Source organism: Dinoponera quadriceps, unplaced genomic scaffold (genome assembly GCF_001313825.1).
Source record: "Dinoponera quadriceps isolate SergipeBrazil2010 unplaced genomic scaffold, ASM131382v1 scaffold6118, whole genome shotgun sequence".
Taxonomy (NCBI): domain Eukaryota; kingdom Metazoa; phylum Arthropoda; class Insecta; order Hymenoptera; family Formicidae; genus Dinoponera; species Dinoponera quadriceps.
In genome coordinates this window covers 999,487-1,022,593 of record NW_014562572.1, presented here as the reverse complement: position 1 = coordinate 1,022,593, position 23,107 = coordinate 999,487, and the positions used below count along the sequence as shown (strand labels likewise).

The 23,107-nt window shown below is 49.2% G+C and overlaps 2 protein-coding genes and 2 non-coding genes across 6 annotated transcripts in view; 2 read left to right on the top strand and 2 right to left on the bottom strand.

The window, feature by feature from the left end:
• LOC106751133 overlaps nucleotides 1-21,288 on the top strand; it is a 92,968-nt gene extending 71,680 nt beyond the window's left edge. For 2 of the 3 annotated variants that reach the window (XM_014631935.1, XM_014631934.1), the window contains 8 exons: nucleotides 311-403; nucleotides 12,193-12,356; nucleotides 12,929-13,114; nucleotides 14,671-14,826; nucleotides 15,128-15,280; nucleotides 17,704-17,965; nucleotides 18,259-18,666; nucleotides 18,873-21,287. In XM_014631935.1, the coding sequence (XP_014487421.1) occupies nucleotides 311-403; nucleotides 12,193-12,356; nucleotides 12,929-13,114; nucleotides 14,671-14,826; nucleotides 15,128-15,280; nucleotides 17,704-17,965; nucleotides 18,259-18,666; nucleotides 18,873-19,292 (1,842 nt within the window). In that variant the 3' untranslated portion in view covers nucleotides 19,293-21,287. Of the gene's footprint in view, nucleotides 1-310; nucleotides 404-12,192; nucleotides 12,357-12,928; nucleotides 13,115-14,670; nucleotides 14,827-15,127; nucleotides 15,281-17,703; nucleotides 17,966-18,258; nucleotides 18,667-18,872 lie in introns of all 3 variants that reach the window. The other variant, XM_014631936.1, reaches the window with a different exon arrangement.
• Trnae-uuc lies at nucleotides 13,969-14,040 on the top strand. The gene has a single exon. It is a non-coding gene; the product is annotated as a tRNA-Glu (tRNA).
• Trnae-uuc lies at nucleotides 14,235-14,306 on the bottom strand. The gene has a single exon. It is a non-coding gene; the product is annotated as a tRNA-Glu (tRNA).
• Nucleotides 21,289-21,328: 40 nt separating the features above from the next.
• Nucleotides 21,329-23,107, bottom strand: LOC106751136 (replication factor C subunit 2). The gene is made up of 6 exons (XM_014631943.1): nucleotides 22,763-23,107; nucleotides 22,395-22,662; nucleotides 22,067-22,315; nucleotides 21,783-21,992; nucleotides 21,602-21,715; nucleotides 21,329-21,492 (listed from the first exon to the last, which is right to left on the bottom strand). The coding sequence occupies exons 1-6, from the start codon at nucleotides 22,864-22,866 to the stop codon at nucleotides 21,391-21,393; spliced, it is 1,047 nt and encodes a 348-aa protein (XP_014487429.1). The 5' UTR covers nucleotides 22,867-23,107; the 3' UTR covers nucleotides 21,329-21,390.

Below are 23,107 nucleotides of genomic sequence, written 5' to 3'. Positions count from 1 at the left end.
TTTCCGTCTCATGTGAACTCTTCATAAACTCAGACACCGGTTAACAGAACAACCGGATTTTCTCTTGCGTGGTTCAATAACAGTTCTGTCCTGTTCACTGATAATTCTGTGACGAAATTCGGTACTTTACAGCCGAAAAATATGCGTATGTCGGTTTATCACACCTATCTCCATTTCTTTGCTTTCCCTCTACTTATGATCTGTGGCTTCAGAGGCTTTGTTCCAGAGCGTTGAATAAACAAAGCTTTCATAATAATAATAATAATAATTCTCTCGCTGTTGTCTCACTAACACCTGCGTATGATTTCAGACCGCGCTGCACACCGGGGCTGGCAGTCAACAGCAGCAACAGCAGCAGTTATTGGAGCCCAGAATGGCACAGTTGGAGACCTTGGAGGCCAAGGTAATACGAGAGACCCTCGAAGCCCGCAATTTTCCCGGGAAAGTCCCCCGGAAAGACGAGACAAGTCGGTATTACCGTGCGAGAGATTCAGGTCGAGCGTCCAGGTAGTGAGCGGCGCGACGCGAGGAATGCACGCGATAGGAAGTCATCCCGCGTCCGCGTGCCTCCTCCTCCCTCCGCCCTGCGTTTTTCGAGAATCCCTTTTTTCTTCCTTTTCTCGAGCCTGTCTCCTCGCCCGACTGGCCGGCTGACGGAGCGCGCCGCGGCCGTATGGGAGCCGTTTTTAGTGGTACCCTCGGAGGAAACCGAAGGCGATGTTTCGCGGTTATTGGCGGGTCCGTGTTATAGCCCGCCGGCTTCTTAAGCCTGTCCGACCGGTGATTTATATGCAGATGCGTGAACCGAAACTCCGTTTCATCCGGGGGTCCTCGACGGGTCCTCGGCGGGCTCTTGGGGAGGCGAGAGGGGAACCGGGCCCCACGGGTGTACCATTAAAATTGCCCCGGCGCTCGCTCGCTCGCGCGGATGTCCAGTGGCGCAGGATCGTCGCAAGAACTCGCGGGACTCTCTCTCCCCCCGGCTCGTTTTTCGACAATCACCGGGCCCCACCCTTTTTGCGTCGTTTAAGCCGTCGGATTCCTCACGCCTGATTGCAGGGGCGGGGAAGAGAGGAAGAGAGATCGGGGGAGGCTGAAATTGAAAATTACGCGAGGCCGCGACGCCCCGTTAACTCGACGAACTGTCGTCTAGCGCATAGCGCTACCCTCTCATTGCCGATTCGGCGATTTTCCGAGCGCGTTTCCAGTTGAACTTGCGCCCGAAACTTGACGCGTTGCACCGACCTCGTCGGTCTATCCGTCGCTGAGCGTGCTCTGAGGCGCGCGCGAGCAAATATTTACGCGCGAAACGAAGTCGTGCGTCGGCGACTAATTTATCTGACGGGCGCGATAACCGCGAGCATACACGGGAATTATCGATTGCGTTTCCGCTTAATAGCAGCGTTGCGATGACGGAGCGCCATGCGTAGTTCGAGTTAATAAGCGGCCGCGCTACCAGCGGTTAAACTCAGCTTTAATTATCCTTCGCACAAGGATCCCTCGTAATCACGTCTCGATCGCCACGGGCGCAGCAGTAGTTGAAATAATACCGTGCGCTAATCAGCATAAGTACAATTGCCCTCGTCGTGTAATAGAACGTAATGCGACGTTATCAATCACGTCACGTCCAACAAGTATAAATCGGCATCGAGCGTTTCAATCGTCCTACCGCTTTATCAAACGACGATGATATCGTTCGGTAAGATACACACACACACACACATGCGGTCACGTCAATGTGATATAATTCGCGAATCCGAACGTCAGTCGAAATTTTATTTCGCGATCGAACGCAACTGATCATTATCGCGGCCCCGCGGACGCACAGATACGTGTAATTAAATCCTCAAATATTAAAGTGCATCTTCGTCGCGTGATATATAACGGCTGTTTCATATCCGTTGCGATGCACGCGCCCTCACGAGGCTCCGATTTATCGCGGCTCCGGAGGATCCGCGCTGAAAATAGATTCCTCGTAATAACGGACGCGTCCACGCGGATTGATCGGTGCAATTTCGGTATACGTTCATAAAATGTTCGTAGCAAGATTCCCACAAATTTTGTACTCGGCACTTTCATCGTTTATTCACATTCAATCCTCAATTACAATATGTGCTTGCGATCTGAATAAAAAAAATACTCGCGCGCATCTCAATAACATCTCATCGGTGAGGAACGTCGGAAGGTACGACGTAGGCGGACGTAAGAAAGAACGGCTAATATTTATCGCACGCACATTTACCGGCGTTTACGTGTTCCTCTTTGTTTGATTAGACCCGGTTAATATTTGCTCTCGTCGGTTGGCTCTTTCTCCGACGCAGAAGGACACGCTCGCTTGATCCGAGCGCGCCGCGATTCGCGCTCGCCCGCCGGGAAATACAGCCGGCCGACTCTCGGTTTTAATTTATAGCTTCGCCGCGTGTAATATCCGTAATCGCGGTGCTATCTGCTCCGTAATCTTATCCCGATACACGGGCGTTTCTAATCTCGTCCTTCGGCACGTCGCGCGCGGGGGTCGCGCGACGTTAACTCGGGACGAGCGAGTCCTCATTTACGCCCGACACACACGCCGTCCTCGTGCGTATCTCGAGGAATTGTATTTTGATAAATGCGTATCCGCCGGTCATTATTTATCATTCGTTCTCGCGTTGAGCCCTTCGCGCACCACGAGTGGATTCATCGGGATCCGAACAACAGACACGCCCCGTACCACCGAGAAGATGTCCGTCGAGAGACCGAGCGATCCGGTTTCCTAACCAGCGTCGTTAAGGCCCACGTCGGCCATATTTCCAGCCGCTCGAGTTATATACAATTCGACGTCGATCGATCCGTCGCGAAAGCGTCGGCCCAATTCTNGCGGGGCGTCGTGAATCGTCCCGCCGCTAATTGGACAAACGACAAACGCGAGGAAGAGCCCGAAGGGCAAATGTTGACGCTCTCGTGGACGGTGCGCGCCTACTTAAATGGCCCGTGATAAAAATCCATCTTGACACACTACACCTGAAAGAATCAGGTGTTACGCCTGAGAGATATTTACTTCGATCCAGGGAAAAATGCTTGTTTGGATTTACATGGTATATAGATTTGCGATAGTCTCGATTCTCGAAGAGTGATCTTCGACTCGAGCGCAGCGTCCGTAACGCGAACAGGTTTGCCCGCTTTAGAAGGATAAACGGAGAGAGGTAGAGCCCTCTTATTCCCGAAGAGCTTCTGACTTCTTTGATATGAAATCTATCGCGATATATTCACGCTCGAGCGGATCTCCGTGCGCGACGTCGCGTTTCGCGAACGAGGCGAGGAAAGACGAGGCGAGAGAGGCGCGCGCGTGCAGGGGCTTCGATATGAATAATGAAGAAGGATGCCGATCCGAGGAGCTCGCACCAACGTCGTCGGCAAGCATCCTTGTCAGGAGCCGAGGACGCGCCTAGTACGCTCGATCCGCCGAGCAAAAATCTTTTATACGGATACTCGCGTGTGCGCGCAAACAGAAGCGTCTTCGCACAATTTCTCCTCCCAATTTCATTATGAATCGCAGCGACAAAAATTCGACTCGAAAACGAGCGTTTAATATCGGCGAGAGATTTCCGTCGGATGGCGGAGCCGTGCCGTTTGAATGTGAATTTCGTGTATTCCGCAGCACGAGGAGATGTTAAAACAATCGTATATTTCGCCGAGGAAACACGAGGGGTGAAAAAAATATAGATTTTTATTCGCATCGTCGAAGTTTACGCCTCTGCGATACGATACGCGGGCGGTCGTGATAATTATTTTTTTTCTTCTTTTTTTTCATAATAACGTCGTGCGTTTGTTATTTTAACGAGCGGCCTCGCAAATATCGCCCATTGTTGGAGATGAAAGTAAATAAACGTCTATCGGGACGCAACGAGAAATCACCGCGGCGCCGATGAAAAATACGGATCTATTCACGACTGTTGATCTTATTCAAGTGTATATAGATATATTTAGATATGCGCTCAGCATCGTCTCCGGAGCGGATGATGGCGGGATCCGAGTTCCTCGAGAACGTGCGGCTTCGCGAACGGGCTCTCCGATCGCGCCCGTTGATTTCGAAATTTTTCGCCGCCGAAGAAGTTAGGTCATAATACGCCCTTGGGCCCAGACAGATCTGCCGAGCGAGATTGCGGTCTCGGGAGTCACTGGCCTTAAGCTGTCTGAGCGCCGATGTTTTCGACCGAGTCCTTTCTTCCTCCACCGGCTTTCTCTTTAAGTTATTGCCCTGAGAGAACGCTTCGCCGCGTGTAATCGCACCCGGCCTTTATTTTGCACACTGAAACCGATGAAAAACAGAGGCTTCCTCCTCGATAGATCCGATAGCTGTGGAGAATAATCGAAAATCGAAAATTTACGATACTTCCATTCTGTCCCAGCGAAATTCTCCGTGCGGAAAGGGATATCGATTATTACACTTGGCTAAATTAATTAACGACGCTGTTCGCGGAACAAAGTTGTAATTCGAATCAAATCGACTTTCTTGTCGGTACGCAAATAAAGGCGCCTGGAATCACGAGATATGCTAATCACCGCGCCATTGTCAATCATTGTACTTTCTTTTCCTAATAGTTTTACCATCAGCGTAGTATTATCACTTTTCCGTTCATGAGTTCCGATGATAGTACTATTGTTTCCCAAGAAATCTGTCGTTAAAACCAGACTCTCAGATTCAACCAGGAGACGACGAATGTTGCTGTTGCGATTCTTCTCTTTTCAACGAGAAGTACGATGTCGCGCGCACCGGCGGAGTCCGTCTTCTCGCGTGGCCACGCATCGCGGTTGTAACGATCGCGCGTCCGATCGCCGTGTCGCCGAGGAACGGTGAATTATCTCGGAAATGCCGCCCCCCTTCCATGCAAATTCCGCAATAAATTTCCGCTTCCTGCGTGTCCGCCGCCGCCGTTGTTTTTGTCGTCCCTTTGCCGCCGCGTACGCGCCGAGAAATTTGCGGAATGCCCCGGGCAGTTTCGCAGCCCATTCGTTTCCACTTCCGCGCCACTTGGAGAGAGAGAGAGAGAGAAAGGTGTTAGATGCGATCTGAAGGTAACACTCATACACAGCCGTGTCTCTATTATCTCGTTATTTAGAGGGCCATTATGGCGCCGCGTATTTCTCGCGCCGACCGCGGTCTCGCGAGGGAGGAGGTGTACGTGGCCGGCAGCGCGTTCTCCATCGCGGCTCTGCATCCCCGCGTTTGTCATTTCAATTTCCCGAGTAATGTCTACGCGTGGGCGGAAGAAAGATATCGGAGATAAATCGACACGTGGGGAGAACGTTAGTCGTTAGAGCGACAGCGGGACTGTGTTAACACATTCTCACTCAGTCACAGAGAATCACTCGTGTCTTGCTGGTCGATCATCGTTATCGATCACCTGTCCACGAGTTACCATTTTTCTCGTGATATACGTCTGGAGGACCTACTGATGTTATTTCGTCGATATCGCCGGTTATTCTCGGGATTAAACATTCGGGCGGACCTGAACACTGAACAAAGGATTTGACAAACATTTAGTTAAACAGTCTCAACTAAATGATTTGGTTACGGTAACCACGACGTTCAATCTGTCTCAGGCGTGTCTGAATATACTCGAGCGACTCTCGACGAGAAATTCACCCTCGGCGGATCGACGCGTCGAGCCGTTTCGAGGCTGTCTGTATTTTCCTTTCTTTTTTCCTCCTCACCACGACCAATCCGACCGCCTGAACCGATTCATTCTTCAGGATACGCGCCAGCAGCGCGCGCGATAAGGAGGCACCGGGCGAACATTGGTCCAGCCTCGTCCTCGCGAGAGACGTCCGCGGAAAGAAACCGATGGAATCGACACTTTCGAGCGGGAGGAATTATCGCGATTTCGATCCAACGCGCGCGCCGTGTTCGCGCGTTCCTACATCCTCGCGCGCCCCGAGATAAATGTTGGCATCGATACATCGCGCCTCGGGTCACGGCTCGCCTCTTCTCCTCCTCGCAGTGTGCTCCAAGACAAATGCTCCTATCGTATCTTGCTGCGCTCGTTCTCCCCCATCCTCTCTCTCTTTCTCTCTCTCTCTCTTCGCCCCTTTTTCTCTTTTTCTTTCGCCTCCGCGGCGGAACTTTTCTCGCCGATACCGCGCGATTTGCGATGACTTCGCGCGCCCTTCTCCCCCCTACGCGCGAGTTAACGTCGGCGATGTGTATTGTATCCTGTGGGAGATGAAAGATGGGTGATTCGGCAGTGAGAAAAGAACTTTTCGTATCTTTATATGTAACTATAATCGCATTAGTGAAAGAATTATATAGGTAGGAAATTTTCCGTCGAATTAATACAGCGTATTAATAACGTAATTTTCACTAGACTTTTATCGCGCAACTGGGATGTACTCATATTGAAGACTGAATTTATATATGACAGCAATAAACGAATTGATTTGATCAGACGTATCTTTAACCTGATTGTGTAGATAAACATCGATCGACGATGAATTTTCTCCGCGAGTATTCACGGGAGTAACAAATGAGCCAGCCATATTTCCTCGGCGACGTGGAGCGCGTCACTCCGGTGATCTTCTTCCTCGTCTTTCCTCGTCGTGAATTTCTAAGCGAAACTACTGCCTCCGAAGTGTACCTATCATCGAGGGGATGAGTTCGCAGGGTCGTTCACACGCGACAAACGCGCCCTCGGGAATTCATCTCGTCCTCGCACGTGCGCGTGCGGGACGTGGCTCGCGAGCAGAATAGGTGGAAACTCGCGGTGGGAGTTTTCGACCTTCGTGCGAATCCAATCGAGGATACCTACTGTCGTCGGGACGGTAGGCAGGCAGGTAGTGGCTGTTGGTTCACTACGAGAAGTTGCGATCCTCGTGCAGTCTCTCCATCGGCGGGCTAAAAGACCGTGGGTCCAATTATGGCGGGTGCAATCAAGCATTTGCGGCCGTCCGCCACCGCCGCCGGTTAACTCCGTGCTTGATAACTTTCTTGACTTCGAGCGTAGCCCAAGTTCTCGCTCTGTCTTTCCTCTAATTTTAGTTTCTCGGAGGAAAAAATGCTCGGAGACCGGAGGATCGAAGAGAATGCCGAAAACGATGACAAATTTGATCAATTTGATAAACCTCGATAACGTAGAGACGATGCTCAAAATGTTACGTAAACACTGATACGATCGTGCTATTCTTTTTGTAGATTTTGTACACATATATCTGACGGAAATAGAATTAGAGGACTGAAGAGTCTCTCATTTGGAACCTCGAAGATGAAAAAAGGGAAACTTGTGCGAAATCCAAGAGCACCCTCGCGACTCGACTCAGTTTTGACACCAGTCTCGAATCGATCATGAAACTCGTGCCGCGATACGTCCTTTTCGTCAATGTGCGAAATTCGAATCAGCGTCCTTCGCGGAAAATATCTTCCGCTTGTGATGAAAGGAAAGAGAAAGAACGAGAAAACGGAAACGCGATTCGACGATTTATGGTATTGTCGTTGCCGGTCTTCGGACAACGCGCCGGTGGCGAAAAGCCGTGTTTATGGAAAGCAGGCACTTCGCGATGAAGGCCGTATGTACGATGTATCTTTTGTCGACTCGTACGTAGGCTGAAACGTGCGTGAATGCTGAATACATGAACCCGCTGACCCCTAGCCGAGAGAAAACAGACTGAGTCCCTCCGTCCTTTGAACCGCCTTCTCTCTCTCTCCCTCTCGACTCTTTACGACATCGAATTGTCGGCTCGTAGATTTTTCCTCTGGTCTCCGAACCTCCAGTTGAAGGCGCGATTTCATGGCACGAGAAAAAGACACGGCGCGCGTCTCGTTGCTTCTCGGGAGCAAGAAGTTAGCAGTCGCCGCTGCGGCGCGTCCACAACGATTAACTGTGAACAATCCCTACCTGACTGCGACATCATTGTTCTCGAGTGCTCGCGCGTTTTTCCCGTCGCGGTAAACAGCATCGGTTTCCGGGAAACCTCAGACGAAGAGGCGGTCGCAACGGGGCCCGAGATGAGAAACCGTCCGCTTTCACGGAAAAGGAAACGCGCGTCGACGTGGAGAACCGCGTCTCTGATAATGCTCGCGGCTCAGGATCTCCGACATCTGGGTGGTTTTCCAACCGGTAATCCTGGGAACCACCAGGCCGTCGCGATAATCGCGTGGGTGGTTCAACGAATCGTGGAAAAGACGCGCCCGACGACAACGATATAAATTAACTTTCCGGACGCGCGCGAGCTCGCCGGGAATATATAAATCACGAGCGCGAACGAAGCGGAAAAAAAGAGGAAAAAAGGGGAGCCCCGAGTGACTATGGGAGAGAAACGTAACAGAGCACACCGGCCGTGGTTGCTCGAGAAGTATCTGGCGAAACGTCTTCCGAACCGTGAAAAATGAGTCCGCGAGGAAGTAGCGCGATTGGCGTTATTTGTGCCGCGCACATCTGCATAAATCATTAAGGGGTCCTTAAAGAGCGAGGGAAAGGGGTGAATTGTACGTACCGTTTTTCCGCAAAGTAGCTCGTGCGCTTTAACTGCTACATAAACACGCGAAGACACCGTAGCTGGACGGCCGGTACAAAGGCTGGCGGATGGCCAGGCGAAAATTTCGGTCGCCGCGGACTAATTGGACGCTGCCGGCGGTCACACCGGCTCACCTGAGCCGAGTCGGCGCAGCGACGGTAGTCTCGTCGGCTTCGAGACGTAATAGGATTGGTGCGGCTATTACCGGACCGCGTTATCCTGCTGCGGGGTGTCCTCGTGCCGTAAATCTCGGTCCACGATAATCCCACGGGTGAACGTCGAGTAGTCGGCCGGCGCGATGCATACGAAGGAGAGCGCAAGAGAGAAAGAGAGAGAGAGTGAGAGGGGAAGTGTCGCGCCGACTGGCGGGTCAGTTATCTTCCACGCGCGCTGGAAAACAAATGTACACGGATCCGCCTGATACACTAAATCAGCAACGGTGCTGAAGCTTTAGCACCGCGAAACGAACGAGTCGCGGCGAGTCTCGAGAAATTACCCCGGGGGGATCCGGAGACTCGCCTGATGTCCTTCTTCGATCCCGCGCAGTCCGATGGACTCGCATCCACGCGAATGAATCACGATGGGGGGGGGNGGGGGGGGGGGGGGGAAGAAATTAGGAGGGTCACATCGCGAAGGTACAATCGAGGAGATACAAACACCGCACTCAGGGAAATGTTTTTGCTGGTCCGGCTAGAATTTGAAATGTCACGGGTAAAATATATCGGTGTTTTCTGCTGAAAAAATGGTGGTACGTATAATTTACCGAAGGAAGATCTCTCCCGGTCGAGATTAAGGCGGCACGGTCGTTGCTCCTCGCGCGGGAACGCGCGCGCCGCTTCTTAATGAAGAATCGTCGATTCCCGCGGATTCGTTCCACGTACAACATCGCGCAAGACAGAACTCGCGAGTCAAAGACTGCGGGGACCTCTGACCCTCCGGGAGGTTCTGAGTCACGGTACCGCGAACCTTGATACACGGTCCTTGAGAGGATACGCTGTCCCTCCTAGCGATGCAACGGAGGTCGATGTTTCCTCCTTCGTCGTCGTCGCTCTCCGTGTGTGCCGCTCTCTCGTGATGGAGGCAGATGCGATATGGGAGTATCGTGGGTATAGTGTGTCCCAGACGAGACAACGGACCACCAGCCGGGCCGTCTCGGGACGACGATGACAACGACGACGATAAACCGGATGCACCTATTCCCGCGGGAACGTCCGCCGCGACTTGCAAAATTCCCCTCGAGCGGTTCAAAGTTCAATGATCCTCGCTCGCGCGATTTTTCCGCCGACGCAGCTCGGACGAAGAGGACCGATGAGTGAATCTCTTGCGTGAATCGTGCATATTCGACCGACGTTAACGTCGGAGAACTGCCCGACGCAGGTGTCCGGAAATCTCTTTCTTCCGTCGAGAGATTTTTTTCCCGCCCTGTTACTTTTGGCGCACACGTGACGCTGATGATGATTAATAGGCGCGCTTGCTATGTTTCACGATGACTCCTCCGTGACCCCTCGATCACGACTCCTCCAAGCGTGTTTCACGGACAACGCGGTACCACCAAAGTGGAGTAATCCGAGATTCACTATTAATATATCGCGCTTTATGTTTACACATTGTTGCGTTAACGCAATGGAGAGATCTCCTCGTTTCGGAATAATAATAATAATAATCGTTATTAAAACGGAAGCATCTTTTAGCACGTGTAATTATAAGCAACCTTTGTCGCATAATGTTCTATATATGGGACACCTGTTTCTCCGTAATTTTTCGACGGATTTTTATGCTGAGGGGCGGCTGACGGATCTCGTGAGTGCAGCCGCGGGTAAAGAGACACGCGGAAAGGTAAATCACGAGCAGTCGTATTCGACGGGCCTCACGAGGGACATCCGGTTCGGTTTTCTGCATACGCGCCTGCCTGGTGGTCCACATGGCGAGAGGGGCCTCATATCGGTCCTCGTTGGCCGGTGGGGCCAGCGTTGACCTCCCTGCGACGGCCGGCGAGAGGCAAGCGGAGGTGCCGTCTTCTCAAGGACCATCGGGAGAGCAGCGTCGTGTGCAGTACCGACGGTGGAAGCCCATTAAGGCCGAGACATCCCGCCCCGACCGTCGTCGCAAATCATAGGTTTAATGGAACGATAAATTTGTATTCATGCCGCGTGCCGATCCTCCCCCGCAGACCTCTTCTTCCTCCTCCTCGTCGCCGCGTAGTCTTCTGCGATCTCTTCGAGCTTCTCGTGTCCCCGCGACCGTTGGGGAAAAGGGGAGCGGTGGGTACGCGACAAAGAAGGAAGAAAGCCTCGACGAGCCGGTGCTCGGAATCCGAATAATTGATAGTTGCGTTCCTCGCCGGCACCTCCGACACGGTGAATGCCGCGGAACGCCGGCTGCGGACGAATGCAGAGCAGCGCGCCGACGAGAGGGAGGGAAGGAGGGAGACTCATCGATTTTACACTTTATCGTCGCGAGTAATTTGTGAAGAGCGAGGGGGGAGAGAGAGAGAGAGAGAGAACTAAATGGACATCCATCGTACGTATTTTCTAGTCTCACGAGTCCCATTAAACTAATGCGAGATTAAAAGTGTATACCGACGTTATGACGTAAAATATAACACTACCTAATATCTCATGTCGCCGTGAAAAATGGAATTTTTGCGTTCAACGCACGCGCACGCTCACTCAATTATATGCTCTAACGTACTCACGCACGCACGCACGCACAACGTCCAACTCGTTTATGGATTTTTTTTCCCGCATTTGCGCAACATGATTTATTCGCTAAGCTGTTAATCCCTCGGCCATCAACGTTTTCAGCGACGGTCGTCGCTCACTTTGTAACTACGGAAGGCTAACTATAACGTTCGACGTGGAAATTATTCAATGCACGATAAACGTTCTAAAGTTATCATAGCTTCCACTCACTCCCTCTCTCTTTCTCTCTCTCTCTCTCTCTATCTCCACCTCTCCCCGTTCTCCTCCTTTTTTATATATAAACTTTCGCAGCGGGAAGCGCGACGAGTAACGGCGCAGTTATAATTTTCTGCGAGCCGGCACGATCGTTTATAAATATTCATGTCCGAGGAATTATTTGCAACGCCGCATCCGTCCCCTATGTGCACGAGACCTATGCCCTTCGTCGTTAGGCAAATTGCTTTGCTTGTTCGTACATGCGAAAATTGAGTATGTATAATATGTTCATTATATCAAGGAGGATGATAGTTGCTCACCCCGAGCTATTCCACGAAGAAAAGTAGTTAATCAAACACGCAGCCTTGAGAGGAGCGAGACCACGTATTCGCGACGTTCCGCTAGGAGAGGCTCCTTAATGCGGACGCGCGCCTATTTACGATGCGATCGATAATTTATGTCGTATAGTATCGATCCCACGCCTTATTCCGGACGCTCGACGAGCGTTAATATACGCCTTTTTGTTTCCAACTTCCGTTTTTCTTACACGCAGAAAATCTTTGTCCAATGATATAGCACACTAATAGTACAAATTTTCACTGGATTTGTATTGTGTGTATGTATGTGTGTATGTGTGCGCACGATTATGATATACTCACAGTGAGGCTAAAATTTATGTATGACTGCAAAAGGTAAACTAATGGCTTGATCGGATACATCGTTAACCTGATACATTTTCAACGCTGCGCCCTCGTCGGGGATCCATTCTCATTGTTTGATTTGACTTTCGTGTACGTGCGCATTACAGATGGCCAGTATCGAAGTATCGCTTTCCACCACGCCGAGACGGAAGAAGGGCGGCAGCATTTCCGGAGGTGTCACGTCCCCCGCCGGCCATCGGAACCGGGATCATTATAAAGAATTGGACGCCCTCCGGGTCGCCCTGCGTGACAAGGAAAACATCATACAGACGTGAGTGACCGTTCGATCGCATCCTTCAAGTACGCGCTAGGTCTCGCGAGGATATACCCCTTGCGGCGGCTGGTCACGTAGCGATCCTTCGTTATAACGATCGTGCGCGTATAGAGGAGAAGCACTAAAACCGACATACTGATTTGAAGATCTTGAAGATGAGAAACACCTTGTCCGGTTCAAAATAACTTTTACCCGCCAATTAGCATTATCGATGATATTTCTCGAGTGATATTTCCCGAAAATTTTCGCTCAGGCGGAACGAAACTTCGCGTCCGGTCGGGGAATCCGCCATTGAGAAATAATGCAACGGAGAGAATAATACAACGAGAGGACAAAGGCGGTAGAAAGATTTACAGGATCTCGAGGAGAGTCGTGGGTTACAGCCTCTTCAGATGCATACATTCAGGTAGTACCAAGCGAGAGATAAGGAACTCTTCAGAGGCCCGTCGGTGCCTCGACGTGCATTCCTGAGATCGGGGTACAAACGGCGGGAGGGCAACGGTGCTGATGGTGGTGGTGGTGTTCTTCCCAGTCACGATACGGCATTCGTGCCTTTTGTTATTTTTCAGGCTCAAGGGCCAGCTCTGCAACACGCTGAGCAATAGACTAGCATTACGCAATGGCGCGCCACCCTTGACCGAGGCCGACAGGAAAGCGGCCGAGGAGCGGCTTCAAAGGTTGCGACGGGACGCCGACAATAAGCGACTGGCTATTAAGAACCTCAAGCTGGCGCTCGAGCGTCTCGATATCACGGAGTAAGTATGAAATCGAGATCTCGCTCGCACGCTCGCTCGCTCACGCGCTCATTCAACCGCGTTATCGTGGCCCGTGATTACCCGCCATATAATGCCGAGGGTGAGACGCGTAGTTGCGGGGTACCCCGCTATAAATACGACAGTGCGGATGAAACGCGTCTAACGTCTGTGTACGGATAATGCAATGCATAATGCGGATAAAACGAGCCGTATCTATGTGTAATTATGGTAATACGCTTTGATAGAATATTGCTCACGCGCACGCGCTCTCGTGGAACTGACATTTAATTGCTTCATTCGAGCGCGGCCCGAAGATCGGAGCAATCATTGGTGACGCGGCCGACACGTCTGATTCGTCTTCGGACGAGCGTTCTGTTTGGTGACCGTCGGTTTACCGAATTCGAACTCGTTGGATGAAAAACGAGAAGACGATAAAAGAGACTTGCAGAAATATTGTGGAAATAATAGAAAAATCGTTGACCGTCCACGTTTCCAGAAAAATGATATGCAAAGTGTTTACTATTCGAAAGATAATGGCTAACGCAACACGTAGAGTTCTATGTTAAGTATTTATAAGCATGATTTATGTTGATAATGTTGGTATTGTAGCAAGAAGAGAAAATATCGGCGAAATTTACGTAAAGTTTAAAAAATTGAAAAGAAATAATCGTTCGCGCTTTGACATATCTTTATATATACTTATATATAAAGGCTTTGGCTAGAACTGCTCGTGTTAGACATATGTTTGTGAATATATTATATGTATCTCCCCTCTCCCCCCGATAGACGCATACGAATTCATGTTATTAGAGAAATGATAGTGATGTATAGTCCCAAGAACAAAACACATAAGATCCCATATGGTCTAGTGGCTAGGATACCTGGCTTTCACCCAGGAGGCTCGGGTTCGATTCCCGGTATGGGAAATCTTTTTGAACTGGTGGTGATATTTTTTTTTTGTGAAAATTGTTCCATACGTATGCTCATATATACGAGGAAAATTTTATGATTAAAGAGACCTTCAATATGATCTCTTTAATCATAAAAATCTCACACATCTGTTTATGTACGGAATTGTTTTTACTAAAAAAAAATACGAGTCAGCAGATCAAAAAATAACTTCCCATACCGGGAATCGAACCCGAGCCTCCTGGGTGAAAGCCAGGTATCCTAGCCACTAGACCATATGGGACCTTGAGAATACACGTTATTCTCAGAGAAGCTATCTTTCACCTTGACATTATCACGTTCTATATTTCCCAACAATCGTGTAACGATGAAATTCGTCATTCAATAGAAATTGGAACATGACAATGAAATTATTTTATCGGACGAACAAATCGCCCTCCTTCTTTTATTTTATCATCGCATACGTCGTATATTGTTATATATTATACCATCGGGAAATTAAAGAATCACTCGAGCTCGACGAATGAAAATATCTACGATTAAACAGTCACGCTTAACGGAAATAACTGTCGAGATAACGTCTTTTGTCTTTCGCGTAAATTCTTTAACGCGTGTGCTTCAAATCCGTACACGATGATTCTTTTCAGTAACATCGACGTCCGAATACAGCAGGCGGAATTGGAGTATCGACTGGGCCGCGAGGAACTCGAGCTGCTCACCCTTCACGAGGAGAGCAGGGCCCTTCAAGCCGCTCTGGAATTGGCCGAGACTCAAGAGAAGCAAAAGAACGACACGATATTCAGGTACCTACGCGAATTTCCTCTTGGCCCTCGTACGTCGAGATTTTCTTCCACAAATTTGCTTCTCCGAAATTCACCGAATAGAACGGGTCTTCCAAAACGGTGATTCGATTTTTGGCGAAAAATCCGCACAATTTGCGCATCTTCAAATCCTCGTTTATTATCTTCCGTACTGTTTCTCTGTTAATTCCCAACTGTTCGTCTACGGATCTCGTCGAGTTAATATTAATTTCCGCCGGAACCGCGGGAGGGGAAGGAGAATCGCTTCGGCATCGGTTTTACAACCACCCTGCTTTGCTTGCAGCTGTATCTCCGGCTCGACGCAAGTGACGATTCACGCGGTGGAGGTGAGCGCGGACCCGAAAAGTCCCCGATTCGGCGCGGGGCCCCGAGAGGATGCGATCGGCCTATACGTTGACTGGGCCGTGGAGGATTCCGGTCTCTGCAAGGGGGACAGGTTCGTATGACCCCGTATTCCCCTATATGCAAAACAGGCGCGGGTGATCGCACCGTGAATCCGATCGGCAGGACTGACCCGATTGAAAGAAGCGTACGATGACTAATTGCGAGTCTCGCGCCAATAATCACGGCGCAACTCTCGTTACGAGCTCTCCGGACGCGGTAAAGCCCGAGCGCCGCCGGCCGTAAATCGAACGTCGCACTTCTGCCGTTTTATCCCACCGCTCCACGGCGATATTACTACGCGGACGAGACGGCAGGCACGCTCCTTCGCGTTCCTGTGAAAAGGTAGCCGTGCACGTAACCGAGCGCACCGCAGCTAACCGTTCCATTTCGCGCGCACTTTAATCACTGTCTAACAGGAGCAGAAAAAGCCGCGTTTCCGTCGACGTCGTAACACACATACATGCACACATACACACACACGTAAGTACACAATTATGCGTTGCTCTCGCGGCTCGCACTCCGGAACTGCAGAACAACACGTTGCCTTTCGATGAACCATGAAGTCGTCCTGAAGTTGTCCCTGTCGTCGCCATCACCGTTTTCAATCTTCTTAAAAGGCCACGTACATGTAAAGGAGTCGAAAAAATCGACTTTTCAATTATATATTTACCTGAATGTACTATAGCACTTTTATGCGATTATAGTTACAAATATTAAACATTTTTTTCCCAGTGTAGCGGCTTCGGAAGTTTGCTAATTATTGATAGGAAAATTAAGAAAAATTTTCAAAGGAATTTTCTGTGATGTGGAAGACAAATTTTGGTTTCCCTCGACGCTCACTCGCGGAAAACAATCCGAAAATTCGCCGTTCGGCGTTTCGGCAAATTTTCTTTCTTGTTCCTTTCTCGAGCAACATTCGAATCGCAAAGTTTAATCGACAAGAGAGAGAGAGAGAGAGAGAGAGAGAGAGAGAGAGAGCGCAACCTTGAAAACACATCGGAGTTCGGGCGAACTTCGTTAATTCAAACACAGCCCTCTTAAGCCGGAACTCGGCGGTGGAAGGGTGTCGTCGGCGAGTCACAGTGTGAGTATATCTGTGTACGTGTTGCGCGACGGCATAGAAATAGTACTACGTAACGCGGCTATCGGAGAAGAACAATGCGGCAATCTTGACATTCGGTTCCCAACGGGGAACTCGCTGTAGCGTGAAGCCGCGCCGGAAGTTCGCCGTATGCCCCCGCTAATTGCGCCCGCGACTTCACATGACCCCACCTTCCAGCATTCTCCCCGAGTATATCCACCCGGGGGAATTTGCCGTGCCGGGCACGACCCGGCGTTCCAGCGTCGCGCGCGCATCGACGCAACGCATAAAAACTTTGCGGCCAAAACTTTTCAGTCTTCAACGGCGACGCATTAATCCAATCGACTCGTCCCCGAGCGAGCCTCAGTATCAGGGACGAATAGAACGGGAGAAGAGATCATCTTTCGCATAAAATATATATATATATATATATAAAGGAGAAGCACCCAAAACTTACATACCATTTTGTTTTTAGGCTCTAAAATCTTGTCGAAGATTCGAAACTCGATATTAAAAGCGACGCGGGGGAGTAGAAGCTCGCCGAAGCGGGCCGAACGAACGAGCTCCGCGACGATGCGAATTCTTTGATCAGCGCGGAATTGATTTTTCTTCGGCGAAAACTCAATCAAATCCCCCCCCCCCCTCTCTCACTCTCTCTCCACCACAATTTTCCAATCTTCGAGACAACGAATATCCTTCTGGCTGCGAATTCCCGCTTTCTATTGGGACGCGGGATTAAAAGCGGCATGAAATTTCGTTAGCCGGGGCTCTTTATCCCCGTGAGAAAGCTGTCATTTTTTAATCGTTCGTAACTTAAAAGCTATCAACATTCCGAGACGTTGCCGCTGAGGCGAAAAATTAATTTCTTGCCCAGAGCCAAATCAAAGGCGCGGCCGCATCCTCCCCGCTGCAATTTCTTACGCCGAACTTCTCTCTCTCTCTCTCTCTCTCTCTCTCTCTCAATATTCGACGAGCTTGAATTTTTCAGGCTGAACCTTGTGCCGCTTCTCACGGAATAATTAAGGATAATACGCGGCGTGGTATGTGTGTATGCGCGTGTGTGTGTACTGCGCTCCGCAAGCGTAACCTTTTTCCAGTTCCCACGCCTTATTATCCGACACACCTCATTAAGCTCGATTTCGCGCGTAGTTTCTCGCCCCGCGATTCCATTACAAGTGCAGAATGCAAAAGTACAGTTAAGTGATCTAATAATCGCGTTATAACCGCTACCGAGTAGAATTATTGCGGATTCTCGGGCCGGCATTTTCATGCTATTTTGACGCTCTCAAGGCGATAGTGATAATATGAGGAACTCATCCGAAGCGTCAAAGGGGACACGATGACTCGCGTTGAACTCGAGCCGCACTCGACTTATCGGCCGACGTTGTCCTCAGGATCTTGGAGGTGAATGGCAAGCTCGTGGTAGGGGCCGGCAGGAGCGACTTGGCGCGGCTGCTGGCCGTCGCACCGGACGCCGCGCAAATCGTGGTCCTGCGAAAAGGCGAGTCCCTCGCAGCGCTACGCACACTGCGCTCGGACAATCTCAGGCTGACCCACAGGATCGGCTATCTCGAGGAGCAGGTGAGGGATCTTCTGGCGCCGAGCAGGAGCGAGGTGCCCGCCGACCCGCCGCCCAGTCGTCAGGAACACGTGCAGGTACGCGTGCACGCTGCACTCGGAGAGAAACCTCGACGGAACGAGCGTGTCCGATGAATGCGACGGGCGGAGTTTCGCTCGATATTTTCCATCTCCACACATAAATAGAAAAAAAAAGGAACATTCAAAAAGAATACGATTTACGGTATAAAATTTGTTAACCGGTGTCATCATTGAATTTCGCTGGTATTCAAGGAAGCTTCCCTCAAAAGTGATCGCAGTCGGCGCGCCTCTCGACGCGTCGAGCGCATCGATTCACGATGCGAAGGTTCACGCGCGAACGCACGTTCCAGGTGTTCCAGAAGGGTCCGCAGGTGACCGCGCTGGTGGCGAATCTGCCCGGGCTGAACGTGAGGAGCCCCACGGAACTGCGACAGAGTCTGCCGACGGTCAGGAGCAGACACAGCGATCACGCGAGGCGCGTGACGGACGCGAGGAGTCCGCGCGAGCTCGACTTCTCATCGGACGGGGTCTCGAACGGCCATCACAAGTCGCGGAACAAGCAGAAGCACCAGGGACTCCAGCTGGCCCGGTCGACGGCCAGCCTCGACTGCAAGCAGTCGCCGATGCAGTCGCAGCTGCAGCGTCGCCGCTCGCCGCGCGTCGAGTCCGCCATGGAGCACTTGCACAAGAGCCGCAAGAGCGGCTCGCAGCTCCAGTCCTTGGAGTTCGACTCGGAGCCGACTTACTATCGCTTGCAGGTACGCATCGTCCAGCGTTATTATTGTTAACGCTGTGTCAATGTTTCGTATTCCTTAGAAACACTTCTTCTCTCGGTGTGTGAAAGTCCCGCGAATTCTAACGTCGCATTCGTTGCACGTCCGCGGGACGGATTTACCAATCGCGAAATCTCATCTCTCTTACGTCGCAACCTGCCCTGGAACATCTCCCCCGGTCCTCGTTTCAGGACTCCCAATCCCGCGCGTCGGAGAACTCGGAGGTATCAGTGGTGTACAGCTCCCAGGAGACCAAGACCCGGCCGGCACCGCCGAAGAAGCCGCTGCGGCTGTCGCTGCACCGCGCGGCCAGCCTGCAGTCCGTGGAGAGCGCGCCGCCGGCCGCGGTGCACCACGAAGCGCCGCGGAAGCCGACCAAGAGGAACCACCGCGGCGACCCGCCCTCGGAGAAGAACAACGCGCGGTCGGCTACGCTCGAGGCGAACGGCGACGCGAACTCCAGCTCGCAGGAGTCCGCGCAACTCAGCCCGCCGCCTCAGCCGCCACCGAGGACGCCCTCCAGAGCGGAATCCTGCCAAAGCGCGCTGCGATGGCCCTCCCCGAAGCCAAGGCCGCACCTGACGTCGGTGCCGATGGAGAAGTGGTGCTGAACGCCTCCGAACGGTGATTCCCGCGGATTCCCCGTCTCCCGCCGTCGGACTTCGTCGAAGTAGGATCCCTCGAGCAAGAGTCTCTGGCCATCTCAGCGACTTCTTTGCTGACTGGTCTTAGTTCGCTTTGATCCAAAATGGCGGAAGTAAGGATCGCCAGATAAAATAAATCTATTTGTGATCAAATGTTAACTTAAGATGTGTGAGGTAAGTATTTAATAAAATAATAGGGGAATTAACTTTTTAGAAACTTTTAAGAAATTGAAGATCTATTTTTTTTATAAAAAGTATTATATGTAATCAGATAAACGACATATATGTTTTCAGAAAAATGTGTCTGAACTCGATATATTGTAGACACACACTTCATATATAAAGATGTTCTAGTGACGAAGCAGACATCGTTTTTTTATCAAAAAGTCAGAGATGACCATATTCTTACTCGAGGAACCTACGTTAAGGAGACGGTTCTTCGATCGCACTGAGAGAAACTTATAGTTATTTTCGGCTTCGACTGTACTTTTTTTTACGGTTTTAATCACAAAAATAGTAGTAACAATACGCATGCGAGACTCCAAATAGTTTTCTCTCAGTGCGCCACGACGGACGCGACGATAAATCACGAGGACGAGGGCAGAGATCGAGGCTATCTGCCTCCGAGGAGCCGGCAACGCGTAGAGATCGACGGCGGTCTACAACAAGGTCGCTTTATTAAATCCGATGACTGGCGTATTCTGTGTCGATTGTTTATGATCGAGATTAGAGTATTAAGCGTACGGTAAGGGACGCACTTGTGCGGCGTAACATTATTATGATACGTTACATCAGAGGCACGTCGTGCTGCGAGGATGGAATCTACCTATCTAAGATCTGACGGTTGCGCGCACGCCGCGGTTCTTCCAGTTTATTTTTTCGCGCTCGGACTTTATGTACTTCCTCGTCTCCCCAAGCAAAACACTTACTCTGTGCCCGGAAGAATAAAAATATATAAGACTGATGAATTGCATATATGTATGTTATCAAGCCGACGCAGTGCGTGTCTCTTTGAGTCCTTCAATCGTTGATACGTTTACGGCTTCATCGAGAGACGCAGATTTAATTAATGTTTCTTTTTTTGACGTTTCTTACGAAGAGCGTTGTTTGGTTCTCGATATACGGTGAGACAGTCGAAAGCTTCGAAAACAGTTTACAAATAAAATCGTTAACTGAGCATTTTAGTCCACTGCCGGATATATAGTTTGGTATGCTCTAATGTGCACGTATGATCCGGGCATACCGTGTTAGCAGAAACATAGCAGTTTGTGCGAAACGTATACACGCAATTCGCAATTCCTATCGTGGAATCGCAGTCATCGTGGTCTCAGTGGAATGCGATCTAGTTATCTGAATGTGATCTAGTTATCCGGCGCGAAGATTAAGGGAAATACGCAAATATTCGCTCGCGCAACGTCGCGTGTAAAGACGGCGAGCGAACGCGTCGCGATTCCACGATAAAATTAGCGTTACGGATAGCGTTGTTACTAACTTCACGTAAGTGTACAAATGTACAGTTATTACGGCCTGTCTTCGGAGTAAGAGCAACAAACGAGAAGCTTTCGAGTGCAAGCCCATTCCATTCGCGAACGTGAAATTTCGTACAAAGTACGTTAGACGTACGTTAGAACGTTACGGTATTATACTTTTAGCATTATTTGGCACTATTACGCATCAACAATATAGTGATCTAGAAATATTCTTTCCCCATTTCTTCATATCTTCGCGCAATAGTAGAGTAAGTTGATGAGAATATGAAAAAAAGTTTTTGTTTTTCTTTTGTTTTTTTTTTTTAATTACTAGTCCTGTCGTTACTTACGCGACGATGTATTTGACGAGACGCGCATTAACAAATGTTGCACACAACGTACAACAGCGAGATTAGATATAGATTTACGAGCTGTATCGCATGTAATACTTTATCACGAATAAAACGCAAGATTTCTAAGAAAGTCATCATGATGAAGTACCTCCAAATCCGATGAAATTAAACGCACAACGAGTTTCAGTAAAAATATATAATTACAATGTAATATAGAATACAATCGTTTTTTATCACGTGAGATTATCTCGACATACATGCTCGGCAAAGTCTTGCTATTAAAGCGTGCAACTGCAACAGACTGTTAATACCTTCCACCACACCCATGTGCGTTAAACCAATTTCCTGTAATGAATTCAATTTGTATTTCTTTTCGCCCTTAAACTGGAGATACAAAACGAATACTTGTATTCTTAGCGCAAGATAGAACATACTAATAACAATTACAACTTACTCTGACGAATTCCAACTTGAGTTTCTCATCCATCGCATGATTTTTACAAACCTTGAATACGTTACTGATTATATCCTCGGCGGAGTATCCCATTTTCCAGAAATGGTCCATCACCTAATTACATGAAAATGACTTGCAAATTGAAAATACGATTTGAAAGTATATCGATGTTACATCTTACCGTGCATGCTTTAGAAACGTCTCCCTTTATACAGTCATCCAGCATCTCTTTAACGATTAAAGGGTGAGGTTCATCGCAGACTTTGAATACGTTCTCACCGTTTACATGATTGAATCCATTATATGTCGACTGCAAATTGTTCAAAGCTTGCCTCATGTCCCCTTGGGCAGTGAATACTATCGCTTCCATACCGTCGTCTGTATAGGAAACCTACGTGTAGCAAACAATAAGTGTGGAGAAAATCACATCAAATTGTTTATCAACGTCAATAAAACTTCACATACATTTTCCTTCTGACACACTTCGAGAACTTTTGCCAGAACTTGGGCATCTGTTAACTTTCCATATCTCAGCATGGTACAGCGCGATTGTATAGGTTCTATGATCTCCTCTGTATTGTTGCATGCCAGAGCGAATCTGGTGGTATGACTGTAAATCTCCATTGTACGGCGCAATGCTTGCTGCGCACCGTCAGTCATGCTATCGGCTTCATCTAAAATGATGATCTTATGCTTTCCTTTCGGGAGATTAACCTGCGAATGTGAAGCAACTGTGTAAAAGTTCGTTATTATTACAGGAACAAGTTTGCATCTCTGATAAGACATAAACTACCTTCTTTTGGGCAAATATTTTGATTTTATTTCTGACCACATCAATTCCTCTCTCATTGGACGCATTCAGTTCAAGCACAGCTTCTTTAAATGCTGGTCCCAATAGAATACGTGCCAGACATAAAATCGTGGTGGTTTTGCCAACTCCTGGTGGGCCAGCAATAATAATATTTGGGGTATTTCCATGTTGAGCAAACACAGCTAATCTAGATACAGTATCCTCGTTACCAACAATATCTGCAAATACTTGAGGCCGATACTTCTCAATCCTAGCAACGTTATATTCTTGATTAACAATCACCTGCATTTACTGCATGAATAATTAATTATTAATAATGTAATTTACTTCTGCACAGAGGCAAGACCTACCATGGTAAACTAGGTAATTTGCTATCTTTCTCTTTTATTTTCGCATCGTTGCTGCTTGTAGACGGCAAAATCTCAGTCTCCATAGGTTCGTCATCCCGTACCATTTTTAAAATCACACAAGGATATATCCCGTAGGATACGTATGTATTTTAACGAGAGGTTCGAAAACCGGTAAAATTCACATTACGCCTTACACCAGTGTTGCCAGATCAAAATCATGTTTTCTCATCAACTTTTAGGCATAAAATTTCCAAATTTCTCCATCTTTGATAACATTTCATCAAATTGATATAATTTCTCACCAGCTGTCCTGCATTTCTAATTTTTAACGTTGATCCGTAAATC